A 13,525-nucleotide genomic window follows, 5' to 3' on the forward strand; every position below is an offset into this window, starting at 1 on the left:
ATAAATCATTTTTACCTACTATGTATTTTATTGAATATTTTCAATTATGTTTTATTTATTATAGTTTCGTGTATTTTCATTTCATCAGTTACATAAAATTCAATGATTTCTTGTTTATTTCTTTTGCTTGTGATATCAACATTCGATTTATTGTATTCCCTGACACGCTAAGGGAAGAATATCAAAAAACGGAAAAGCCTCTTCTACCAACCGCACTCATCCGAAGAGCCGCACCCCAACTAATGTATTTGACATGGTTTCATACAGTTAGAAGACGCTTCGAGTTTAACTTTTTCTCCTGAGTCGTGTGGTTGAGGTACGTTAACCAAAGTACGTACAAATTCCATTGGTCAATGTAAGTGAAAAGTTTCGTTTAAGTTAACATAAGAATCTATAAATATATATGTGCAAAAAAGCTTCATTTCACAAAGAAGAATATGTAGTACAACTACAAGAGTACTACTACTTCAGTACTTGTACTAGTTATACTAAAGTTAGTAGTATTGTTACTAAGAATTAAGCCTAGTACCATTTCATTAGTACGGTTAGGCCTAACACTGTAGAGTTTAATTTCTTAAACCCAAGTTAATTAATTAATATAATAATAGCCCGATAGGCTTGCCGGCGTACATAATGAGTCTGGCTGTGTATAGAATTTCGAATTACTCGGTTTTATTTAGTTTACTGACATTTGTAACATTAAGAGACTTAATTATTCCAATACAGTTATTCAACTTATTGTACTTGTAATTTTATTTTTATATTGTAATGTATTTGTATTTAGTACTTCCTAATGAAATTGTAAAATAACGGTAACAGTATTTGTAATTGTAAATATTCATTAATAGAAATTACCAATCAGAGTTAGCTACCTACTTAGAAATAAAGTTAAATGTATCAGTTTATTTATTTGCCCACTCAAAAAAAGAGCTACATAAATAGCAAGTTTTTCTTCAAAGTCATGTTCAACATCTAGCAACACAAATGGCTTTGAACTTCTACTGTAGTGCTATTACTATTAATACTCATCTTATTTTATCATTTTTAGCTTTATACATTTAATGTGTTATACCATTTTATTAGTGTACTAGTAGTAGTATAAAAGCCCCTCAAAAATGATAGGAAACCATTTTTAAAGGATTAACGAAAATTATAGAATTTAACTAAAACGAATTTGTTTGTACCTCCAAAATATACCTACTCTTCACTTACATCATCAGTCTTGAAGAAATTCTTTAATTGCCACATTTTTAATAAAAATTGGGCAGAAAAATGAAATGTTATCATGAGCAAAAACACATGTGCACTCTGAAAGAGACTTAAATAACACTCTTGAGTATTTTCATTGTATTCTAGGTCAGGAAGTAGAAAACATAGTGCAGACATTCCAACACAGATTTTCAAATCTTTTGACTGTACAAAGGATAAAAGATATTTGGTAGTAGTAAATTTTTATTTTTCTTTGTTTTAAGGCCAAGTAGATAATATATGTGCTAAAATACCAAAATAACATTTATTAATTAACATTTATTCACCATTTAAAATAATTTAAATACTGACTATAATGTTAGTAACAGTAGGCCTATTTGTAAATTGTAGTCTAATTTAATACATAAATGTCACATAAGGCTTAGCTGAAACACTACTTGTTAAATTTTATTTTGCTTTTGGCTACAACTCAGTGTCATAAAACTTCTGAATTAAACTATTTTGCTGTTATATTACCAGAGTTGTCAAAAAATTAAAGAATAAAAAACAAACCTTCCTAACAAATCAACATGAATATTGAGCATTCAGCATAAGCACCATAGTTGGCCTAAGAACAATGATGTGTATAGTTGAGCATTACCAAAAAAGGAGCATGAAAGCATTCTCAACAGGGTGTCAAAGGGAATAAGCCTTTTATAATTAGTGATATGATTTGCATGAAGTTAGTGTTTTCTAAATTTGAATTGATTATCAAATTTATAGGACTGGGTATGAAGACAGAATATGGAAAATTTTGGCTTTGCTTGAGAATGTTGTCTTTGGTGATTTTTCCACACTTGCATTGACGAGAAGATAAAAGCCTGGTTTTTCAGAAATATAACAAAAAATCTTGTCTTTTTTTTGTTTACTTTATAAAACAAGGTCTTAAATGTTGTTTTTAGGAATATTTATTAAGAAATTTTATTTAAAATAATTATATTTGGGAGGTTTTTTCCAATGACATAGCATCTCCCAGTGGCTCAGTGGTTCAATACCTGTGGTAAGCATAGCTCAGATAACCCATTGTGTAGCTTTACACTTAGTGACAAGCATACACACCATCTCCAATGTTATTAGGATAGAGATATTCTACACACATTAAGGAATTGCACAAATATTGGACTTGGTACTCTGTACAACTTGGCACTTCTGTTGTACATGCATAGTCTGATCATTAAAGCAAAATTTCCACGATGTCTTAACACTACACTTGGCATTGGGAGGCTTCATGTTACCTCTCTTGATTGAATGAAAATGATATAATAATGCTGATAAATACATTAAAACATACAACTGTAATTTTACAGAAGAATATTTTGCAGATGCTACAACATTTGAAACACTTGGCTCTTTTCATTTCTGATATTAGCATACTTATTTTAATCTGGTAATTCATTGTCTAGGTTTGAGTTTTTTCTTACTGGTTATTTCATAGTTAGGATTCAATTTAACCATAAGCTTATTTCACTTCACCTTGCTTGGGAATTTTTATTCCATGGTTATGTTATTTAAAATCCAACTTAATTTAAACTTTACATCCCTACTATGGATTTCATTTAATATTAACTTCTGTTCAAAGCAAGCCACCTACAGAGCTTTAAAAAGCTGTTTTGGTTGTAAACAGCTTTTAGTGGATGCAGAGAGAAGAATTCCTGGTTTGATCCTTGCATCTGCCAATTCAGTTTCTGGATGTTTTATTCTAGAGTTGATGTCCTTTTGTATATTTCATATGCCTTCTGTTTCACTATTATAATCCATTTGTACTTTGTTCATGTTATACTTTAATATTCTTAGTACTTCTGCTCCCATGTAGTTTAATATTTTATGTACTTTTTACTTCATTTGTCCTTTGGTACTTCCCCTTTTCACTTCTTGTTTTTTTAACTCCTCATTTTATTTCACTGTTATCCATTTGCACATTTTCTGTGGCTTGCATAGTATTGTCTTTAGTTAAGTTCTGGTACAATTTTGAAAATCCTATTTTTATATAATATTTGAGACATGGTTTTTGTAAAAATTATTGATCATATCATTTCTTGTTTTTATAAATGGGATGCCACCATAATTGTTTTTGCTGGTATTTCAAACCAAGTTGAGTGAAGCAAGTATGTGTTGATTGGATAATTGCGTAGTGTTGGTGCAAAGTAAACCAACTACGTTCTTCATTTTAGCAAGTGGAAGCTTGTGTATTACAAAATATGGTCTAATGCCAATTCGTATTTTCCTCATCAGGGGTTGCTGCATGTACCAAAAAGATTAGGAGGCAAAACTTGACTATGAACAATCAAATCAAGGAGTGAAAGGAAACAAAGCAAAAGATCATTGCATCATGCATGAAAAAAAGCTCATGTGTCAGAGATTAGCAAAGCAGCAATTGAGTCCTTTGCAAATGGCAACAAGTGCATATTATATGAGAAAAATGAAGGCTTAATAACTCTCAAAAATACTCCTGTCTCTTCTTATTAGTGAATTGGTGTGATTAAAAACCTAGATTTTAAGTTAGAACAACTAAATAAAAAATAACTTCATAAACGTGTGTTCCAGACTTGTGTAATTTCAAAGATTATGAATTATTGAATTTCATGATTGTACATGTAAAAGCTGGTAGTTATGTCTATGATTTGTAAAAAGAGAGTATAATGAAAAGCATACATTATGTGGTAGCAACAGTTATTATTTGATTATTATTGCTGATGTTTTTTGGCCTGGAAAAGGTCTTATTTCAAACTAATGAAGACTGTTTTTTTTTAAATCTGGAGAGAATAAGAGTCCTACTGTAGAACATTTCTTTAGTACACAAATGACTTGAAGAACAAATATAATATGCATTATATTCTGTTGAACAGTTTTCTAAACTGTAGATTTAAGTCGTCCAAATGACTATTCTTGAAAAATTACCAATGTCATGCAGTTCAAATTATTACATAAGCACATCCATGTAAAATATAGTTACCTCTCAAGACTATTGCAAGTTTCATCACAACTGAATTCTACCCTGAAGTTAATGTTGTGCCCCTTAGGCTTCAGTATTATTTGTATCATTGAATATGATATGAAAATTATTAAATCATACTGTCACCAGAAGAAATTGAAAAAAAACTCCAGATAGTAAAATGACAGTTCCAAGAATTCTGGTCTTCAGTAGATCAATGGCAATAGAACTCTGGTATAACAAAACAATTGTTTTTAATGTTTCTAAATGTCAGCTTTCCAGAAATGAAAATAAACTGTTAGGTATAGAGCTGAATTTTGCTGTTACTCAGAAATAGTTATCGTTTAGAGATAAAATTTGGTTTGAAAGATCAAGGTTTATCTACATCTCTTATGATTCAAACCAAACTGATGATGTTACCCCTTCATCTAGTTTCATTGAAATACCAAAGTTCCCCAAAATAAATCTTGTAGTTTCTTTCATAGATGTGCCATTTGTGGTGAGGTAGAGGAGCAGTTGCCTCTTCCTCTTCTTCATCCACTTTAATTTTAGAAACAATACACTTATCTAAAGTCTAAAAAATCTGCAGAAAACTCCAGCCCTGCTTAAAGTTGCTCCCCCTTTGTTGAAACCTTAAATAGTGCCTCTGTTTCTTCTTGCATATTTCTTCAAATAGCACTTTTTCAAAATTGTTCTAAAAATTTTCAGAAAAACTCAAACCGTAATGGACTAATTTCACAAAATTAAACAAAACCTGGAAATCTCTGAAATCCCTATAAAGAGATAAGATAATTGTTAAAAGCAGGTAAAGGTAACTCCATTGTAATTGTACATCATTTTGATCATGCCACAAATGTGAATGAAATCCTTTTCCAACTCTGTACCTTATTGAAAACTATTGTAAAATCACACAAGAAGGGAAACTGTACTTTTTAGTACAGCTAAAAAAAATTGGAGCTTCTTTAGAATGATTGGTTTAACTTTCACCTTTTAAGAAACTCACAGGTTTCTGGTCTTACAGTTCATAAGTCTGAATTCTCTGAACCACTCATTGTTTCTGCATACAGAGCTTTGAATTTCAACATAACTAAGTATCTAGGTTGGATATTTTCTCCTTGTGTCAGCTGTGTTTCATCATTTATCAATAATTCAGGATAATTTGCAATAAAGCTAAAACCTTTCAAACCTTTCACTGTTATCATATTTCGACATTAAAAGCTTGTTTATGCAAGTACCTGTTTCAAAGGGATCTCAACATATTGAAAACAATTATTAATCCAAAACAATTTTACTCTGGTATCTACTACGAGTCTTTTCTACACTAGATAAAAAATGTGAAGACTCAGCATAAGTTTTGATGAACATCCTATTTATTGCAGTTTCTTTTATCACAAAGGTGTCACATTTAGTCAAAAAAGTCTCAAGAATAAATTGGTCAAAAATGTCAAATTAATTTGTTTTATGCACTTGAAAAAGTAAAAAAAAAATATTTTAGTGTTCTAAAACTGTTACTGACGTCAGAGTAATTGCCATTATATCAAACACGTTTTGAGGCAGGTGTTAGGTGAATGTATGTAGTAAACAGTAAAAGTTGGCTTGATTCATGTAAATAGTAACTGAACTCATGAGTGTCACATGGTTTCTTGTCTGTGCAGAGTCTTCAGTCAAGTAACTATCAATAAAATGAGAGTGCTTTTGCATTAATTTACATATTCATGGATTGAGCTGTGAAGCCTACCTACACTGTTTCCAGTACAAAGAAACATGATTTTGATCAGATTATGAAACAACTTGTTTGTAAGACAGTTGATAATTGATCATGAGCTGTTATTTGTGCCTTGAAATAGGAACTGAGTATCAAAGTAAAGGATACCTATTTGAAATTGTCAGACACACAAATTTGATTGAAAGATTTCAAAGCTTCTCTAAGAAATTGACAACTTGTTTTGAAATCTTATGGAAAACTCCAATAAACATAATTTGGTTTTATTTACATGTTGGAGGGTTTAACTCCAGGTAAAGCACAAAGATATTTCAAAGATTCTTTTGAATCTCTTACATTTACTAATAATAGATATACCTTACTAAATAAATACCCAATATAAGCCAGTGAAACAAAATCTGTCATACATGTATGAATAGCTACAAACTGTTCTCCCTTGTTCATTATATCTTCAGTCAATACATTCTTAGTACAGTTAAACTGCAAGACTGTTCAATGATTTACCAAATTCAAGAAAACTAGCTGTAAAACATATTGAAACTTGTGCCTTTCTTTTACTTCTTCATGATTCATACCTAATTGAATTGATTCTCAAAAGTGGACACTACACTAATTGCAGCTTTGTACAGTCTTAGAATTACAAAATTATTCACATTTAGCTTTGCTTTTAAATGAAAAATACTTTAATTACTTTAGCATAGTTTATTACCCATTGCACCTACTTTAGTGACATATTAAGTACAGGAAACAAACTGGTTACGTGTATTAGAATAAAAGAGAAAGGTGGTTTTTGCAAAACCACTACAGTGTGAAGAGAGAGAAAAAAATAATCCAGGCTCTAAAGTATTGGGAAAAATACATCAAATATGATTATCTCAAGAAAGAATTACATGTATAAATTATGTCAAAATAATTAACTTTAATTTTACTTTAGGCCTGATTCTTAATATTTAACAGATTCTCACCTCACTCAACAGTATCAGCATTTATTTGTAAAAAGAAGTGATTTCACATATAATCTTAGTGACATCTTTACAGAACATTTAGGTAAAGAAAAATGCTTTCAGTCTCTTGTGGATTTGTTGCACTTTTAACTCCTTCATTAAGTTATGAACCAAATAGAAATGTGTAATCACATTCATATATTATTCATATGCTTACACATGTTGAACATTGCTTGTAACTAGCACTTGTGACTGACAAGAACATTCCTGACATTAGACGTATAGAAATAAGTCCAGCGTTATAGTTGAGATTAGAATACACTTACACTAAAAATCTGTTCTATGACTAAACTTAATTAAGCTTAAACATTACAATAATCAATTTTTTTTTACCTTGAAACCTGTATGTAAAGGCAGTTTTTGGAAGAGTGAGAAATTAAAATTTATACACAGTTGGATAGTCATTATTTGCAGGTAAAATTTTAGGTTAACAATTCTGAAGTTCTCATCCCTAAGTTTTGTTCCAATGTACAAAAAAACAGTGCCAAACTTCATCCATTTTGGACTATATTTAGAAATTGTTGAATAAGATTGATGTTCTAGACCAGTGGTTTCCAGCCTTTTCTCCACCAAGGACCCCTTTTATTATCATTTTCCCCCCATGTTTTTGAAAGATTCCACCTACCCAACAAACTGTTTTTATTAACTAATAATTAGCTCATTCTCCCACTTTTCACTATCAAATAAAAGACATATATAACTGAGTGTGCAATTAAAAAAAACATCAGTATTAAAAATCTTACTTGTTTAATGAAATGGTATTACCTACACGGACCCTAGGTTGAGAACCACTGTTCTAGACTAGTGATCTGGTGTTGTATGTACCATGTTATAAAGATATATTTGTTATGTGTATAAAATATATTATCATTTTATTGCAAGTACAATAGTACGATTGTATGATTTTGGTGTGATTAGTCACTTTTGCATTGTTATTGTTTTTACTGTTAGGAAAGTGTCTTCTGTGATCCTGATTAACTTGGAGGAATTGTTTCTGTTCTTCTTTCTTTGTTATGATTGCATTATACTCAGTGAAGGTTATACCCCTTTCAACATTGTCATTTACCACATTCAAGTGTTGAACTGTATGTAGTATCTCCCTGTAGTTCTCTTTGAGCTCCTATGTCATGGAGTCATAATCCACGAATCCAGAGGAATAGAAATGGCATTAGGAGCAGTGAACCATGCTTTAAGATAGACTTTAATAACAGAGATGCAGATGTCATGGAGTTCTCTTTCCTCACAGCCACTGAGATTAAACTGTTCCTTATCCATTTAGATCTTAAGTGCATATAATGCCTTGGCCATCCATTGTGCATGATGCAGTGCTCCAGGTGCTATAATTTGCACTCCGTGAGGAGGGATGTCACCAAGGAAGGTTATGGCTAGTTTAAAAAGCTCTTGATGATTGTCTCAAGGTTATCTGACTTAAAATTGTCTTGTAGCAAACTCATTGACACTGTTCTTAATTTACTCTATGGTTTGTACTACTTCATGATCAACTGCAGTTTTTAACAGGACTGATCCTTGTATTCCCAACATTGCTGGAATCAATTGAAAATTCCACTATCTAGACCAGAAGAAAGCTGCATATAGTTTTTGAAAACACATGCTAAGACAAGTTCTAAGATATGTTGCCAGTATGCCAAATTCAGAATATTCTTGTATAATCTTTACTCTAACAGCACACATGCTCCATTTCTGTGACCAATGTTGCTTGCTATTGTGATCACTTACTCCCTTTCTTCCAGCAAATGTGCCACAGCAGGAGCTTGAGCCTCTCCAGTACTAGAAATGAACTTTTGTAACACCTAGTAGTTGGTTTACTCGTGCTCCAGACATGGTTACAGGCAGATGATTCTCTTGTTCTTTCGCTGTGAGATCATTAAGGAGCTTGCTATCCCAGTGAAATACAAGTAAAACTTGGCTACAACTGTTCCTTCAAGTTTTTAACAAATTCTTCAATTAAGTGATGTTGAGATGTTTGGATCAGGAACAGTTGATGGTCAGCTCTTGCACATCATGACCAAGGCTGTGAGCTGTGGCAGTAAGGACAAATGTTGCCTTTCTGTCACTCAACTTTATTCTGTCTGTAGCTACTGCTAAATGTGGAGTGAGAATATTTCCCTCTGAGTAAGAAGAAAGTTCTTGTCTTCTGAGATTTTGATCAGGGTTATGGAATCTTACAAGTGATGTCAGAAAGGTCATCCAGATTATTAATAAACTCTGCTTCATTAGCTTGTTGTGTTTCAATTTTTCTTTTTTAAATTTTTCTTTAGCTTTGTCTATTTTTCAAAAGGCCTTTCTAGTTTGATAATGGCATGATATTCTGGACAAAGTGGAATTTGTGCCTTGTTCCAAAAAACTACATCCTTTTTGATCACAACCTTTGAGTTTTCATGAGCTGTCTTTAATGTTAATGATAGTAAACACACACTCATACACAATGCTTGCCTATTCAAAAGTAATTTGTTTCTTGTTAGTTCAATTTCTTCTGAACCAAGCATTAAAACTGTAGCCTTACTTGTTGTTGCAGTATCCATTTGCAATGATATGCTAATACAGTGTCAGCTCAAATGATATGCTTAAATGCTCACAGAAATTCCAGAAACTATTGTCATGTCATACAGAATATTTCAGAAGTAAGAGTTGACAGCATTGATTATTTATATATGAAATGTTCTTGAACATTCTGAATTATGTGGAATGTTACAATATTCCAGAATGTGCTAGAATACTCCATGATAATCCAGAACCTTTCACATTTATTTAGATTATTCTGGAACATTCCAGAATATTCAGATATAATGTTTTTTCTGTTTCCATTGTGAAATTTATTGCAGGATGTTGTTTGGGTGGTTCATGTGCTATTGAATCTTGTCTGTAATATGTAGCCATATTAAAAATATATCATTGGCATATGGGCCAAATCTTGGGGCATAGAGTAGCTGTTTTGAGGACTTTTACTTGAAAATTAGTTACTGATTAATAATTAGATTTTGATGATCGTATGGGTACTAAAACATGGCATTGATTGGTATCTGATTGTCACAACTTTACTGTAAGTACTTAATGTGATGTTTGATGGAAATACATGTTTGGAAGGTTATCGTAACAGTTAGAAGGGATGAATCAGTGTCTTTGTGTATTAGCCATGAATTATTTACATATATATAGTGTAGAACATGGTTAAGTTAGGATTACACTAAGGAATAAGATGCCCAAGTTCTTGTGTCCAAATCTACAACATTATGATTCTTTCATTTAATGTGGATATTGCATTACAGTATGTTTTGTATGAAAATTAACACAGTATAGGCCTTGACCTTAACTTCTGAAGGCACTAGCAAATGGTTGCTAGTTTTATGTGTTTTTTTTTTATAACTTCTAGCCTAAGTAGCTTTCTAAAACAGACACTTGATATTCTTCCAGTCATATCAGTACACACTCCTTTCCAGTCTATTTTTTTTAACAGAGAAACAATTTTGTATTCTCTTATTTCATTTTTCTCAAATTCCATGAGAATCAACTTTCTAACCTTCTGTGTAGCTCATGTCTTGAATAGGTATTGGATTGTACTAAAGAGTTAGTGTCAAATTACACTATGTAGGTTTAATATAGTGTTATAAAATATAAAAATACTTCCATTAACTCCACTGTACATGTCGAAATAAAGTATATTTTTGTAATTTATATTTGTTGGTTGTGTCACGTGGTATGTTTTTTTCATTTTCATCATTTCAAATATTTCAGCTTTGTTTAGTGTTATGTATGTCTGATGTTGAATAATGGAATTTTACAATATATGATATATTGCATTTTCCTACTTTGTGTAATCCTATTTCAGCCAGTTCAATACTTTAGTCTGTAACATATCTAGTCATTAATTGAAAGCTTTTTTTTTATATTTTGCATAAATCATGATCTACAGATGAATGGCACTAAAGTATACATTAAGAGAAATTAATAAAAAATTAAGTAATTTTTTCATGGAACAAATAATAAAGAAAAAAGCAGGCATTTTTGTATTTTATTATGAAAAAATGAAACCATAGGTTGTCCACCCAATGTTGCTTCTTGTTCATTTATTAGATTGTTGATATTGGTAAATTTAATGTGGGGAATGAATGAGCAAAATTATGGAGACCTGTAATAATAAATTAGTTTATGAGAGTACTTGTACCATTGCTGTTTTAATGTTAGGTATATACATAGTTTTTGTTAATCAATAAACTTGTGTATGCTTTGTTTTAGGCTTCTTTGAGTTAAACATGTCAGACACAGAGGAACCTGTAAATGGAGTTGTTCTTAATGAACAGGAATCTGAAACACATTATGTTAATGATATCTGCCCAGAAGTTGAACAGGACCCTGCCATTCAGCAAGATATGTGTCCAGATAAAGTGGAATTAGACCCAAAGGACATAGAACGAAGAAAGAAAGTAGAAATGATTATAAACAGGTAACTCATTCATACCCTGCTTTTGAACTGTTAATTGTGTCATATCATACCTTTGAAAGTAGTAGTTACTAGTTATGTTGTATTGTATATTTGAACTGATGGTTGTGTTGAACCCCGTGTTTGAACTGGTAGTTGTGTTTTAATACACAGTTAGCCCTCTTGCTATGGGTAGGTCAAAGTGCACATTATGACCTTTTAGAGAGTTACATTCAAAATTTTATTAAATTACCTCATTATCGTTGTATATGAATAAACTTGGCATCAAAATGTAGTTATATTAAAATTTGGTTTATTAATTTTATCAGGAAATATTTGGAAAAAACCTCAATCTTCCTTTGTATGAAAATTGTGATATTTGTTCCTTAAGTCTTCTCTCTTTAACTTATTTACCACCCCTCTGAAAAGTATGGAATTTAACTTAAATTACTCATTATAATAGATAATTACCAAGGCAAAGTCTAATTATTAGTCTGCAATCTTATTTGTTTACAGAGTCACAAACTAGAAAATCAGATTCACTTGTCACACCCACATCTTCTGTTTCAAAAATTGACAGTAGTTCCCTCTGACATTTTATACAATATTAATTTATAACCAATAGAAAGACAAAGTTTTAATTTATGAAATAAAGTTTTGTACCATGTTGTTTTTAGTACAGAGTATTTTCTATTTCATCTTTAGTGTGAAAGTGTCTCATGTTGAAGCTTAATTATTTTAAGGCTCTTGTGCCATAGTTAGAAATCCAGTTAAATTATGATAATTATAGAACATCATTTGTTTTGTGCATACTTTTCTGCATTCTTAGGTGCATTATTTAAGTAAATAAAATTGTGTACTATTATAATTAATATAAAAAAAGCTCAAATTTTATCAGCAACTAACAGCAAAAAATTAGAGCAAAGGTAGCTTTATTTCTTGTTTTTCATGTATATTCTTTATTGTTATAAAAGTAACTAAAATGTAAAATGTCTTACTCTCCTGTGCCAAATAATCATACCTGTACAATAATTAATTTTGGAGAAATTTTCTGCCTTGCACAATACTTATTTATATATTCATAGTTATTATTTTTTGGTCATCAAAAATAGCGAGTTAAAAAAATCAGAGTGAATTTTTGGAAGCTACTATTAGGCTAATGGTAGAAATTTTAGTGGCATTTAAGTCTGTGCTTCATCCTATTCACGATGGGCTAAACCTACACATTCTGTTTGCACATTGTTGCTTTCATACCACTCTGTCAATGAAACTCTAGGCCTATCCTACCTACACACAATTGCCATTTTCAGTTGGTGACAGTCGAAGTCAACTTGTTGTCTCAATGGAACTCTCTGATTCGTTAGGCTTAAGCGAAGTGATGAAAGGCACTAAATGTTGTAAGCACCACATTTATGGACATAGCCCTGAAGCATTTATAACTTAGTGATTGGTCCTTGATTATGTGAATGCTCCTATTGCATTTGTTAATAAAAACAGAAACAGTAAAGGAAGGAGGTAGAGGTCTAGATAGCACCTGACTTTCCCAGGTCACAAACAACAACACGACCAAACACTGACCCAGAAAAACTGTTTAGGCTCTCTATATGCAATGCATGTTCCTTATGCTAAGACTTACCAAGTTACAGGTCAGCCAATCAGGGTGGGTACATATAACTCAGTTATGACCATCTTTCTATGCTTAATGAATATTTAACTCTATGGCATCAGACCGAGGACTACTGATTATTTATCAGCCAATCAGCCTGCCTCGGTGCCTTGCAACTCAAACAAACTTGGGTCACATATTTTCGCTGCACATTATTTTTTCTCACACTTTTACTGATAGATCGAGGCCTATAAAACTTGAATGAAATTTTGATCGAGTCATAATTGATGTACATTTCATAGATGTTACTTTGTGCAAATGCTTTTGCCATTGTAAACAAATACAATGCACACTGTATGGCCACAATATTTGTTTTCCTAAGGCACGACCAGTTGGTTTTGTTTTCCAGACAGAAGTTTACTTGACTCCCTTTTTGGCTTTTCGTCATATGGTAGCCTCATGCTGTAAACCGAACTAATGATGGCTTTCTCATCAAAATATGATAAATACATGTTAAATGACAAGCAGAAAATGTCAGAGGTGTGTTAGCAAATTGAGGTAGAGAAAATAACAC

General features: G+C 31.6%; 1 protein-coding gene across 6 annotated transcripts in view; it reads left to right on the forward strand.

Annotated features, from left to right (window-relative positions):
* Nucleotides 1–215: 215 nt before the first annotated feature.
* The window catches only part of LOC106468994 (protein hu-li tai shao-like), a 77,946-nt gene continuing 64,636 nt past the window's right edge, over nucleotides 216–13,525 (forward strand). For 3 of the 6 annotated variants that reach the window (XM_013929448.2, XM_013929450.2, XM_013929451.2), the window contains exons 1-2: nucleotides 216–355; nucleotides 11,162–11,369. In XM_013929448.2, the coding sequence (XP_013784902.1) occupies nucleotides 11,179–11,369 (191 nt within the window). In that variant the 5' untranslated portion in view covers nucleotides 216–355; nucleotides 11,162–11,178. Of the gene's footprint in view, nucleotides 356–1,356; nucleotides 1,439–11,161; nucleotides 11,370–13,525 lie in introns of all 6 variants that reach the window. The other 3 variants (XM_022397388.1, XM_013929449.2, XM_022397389.1) reach the window with 3 other exon arrangements.

This window comes from Limulus polyphemus, unplaced genomic scaffold (assembly GCF_000517525.1).
Source record: "Limulus polyphemus unplaced genomic scaffold, Limulus_polyphemus-2.1.2 Scaffold3252, whole genome shotgun sequence".
Lineage (NCBI taxonomy): Eukaryota > Metazoa > Arthropoda > Merostomata > Xiphosura > Limulidae > Limulus > Limulus polyphemus.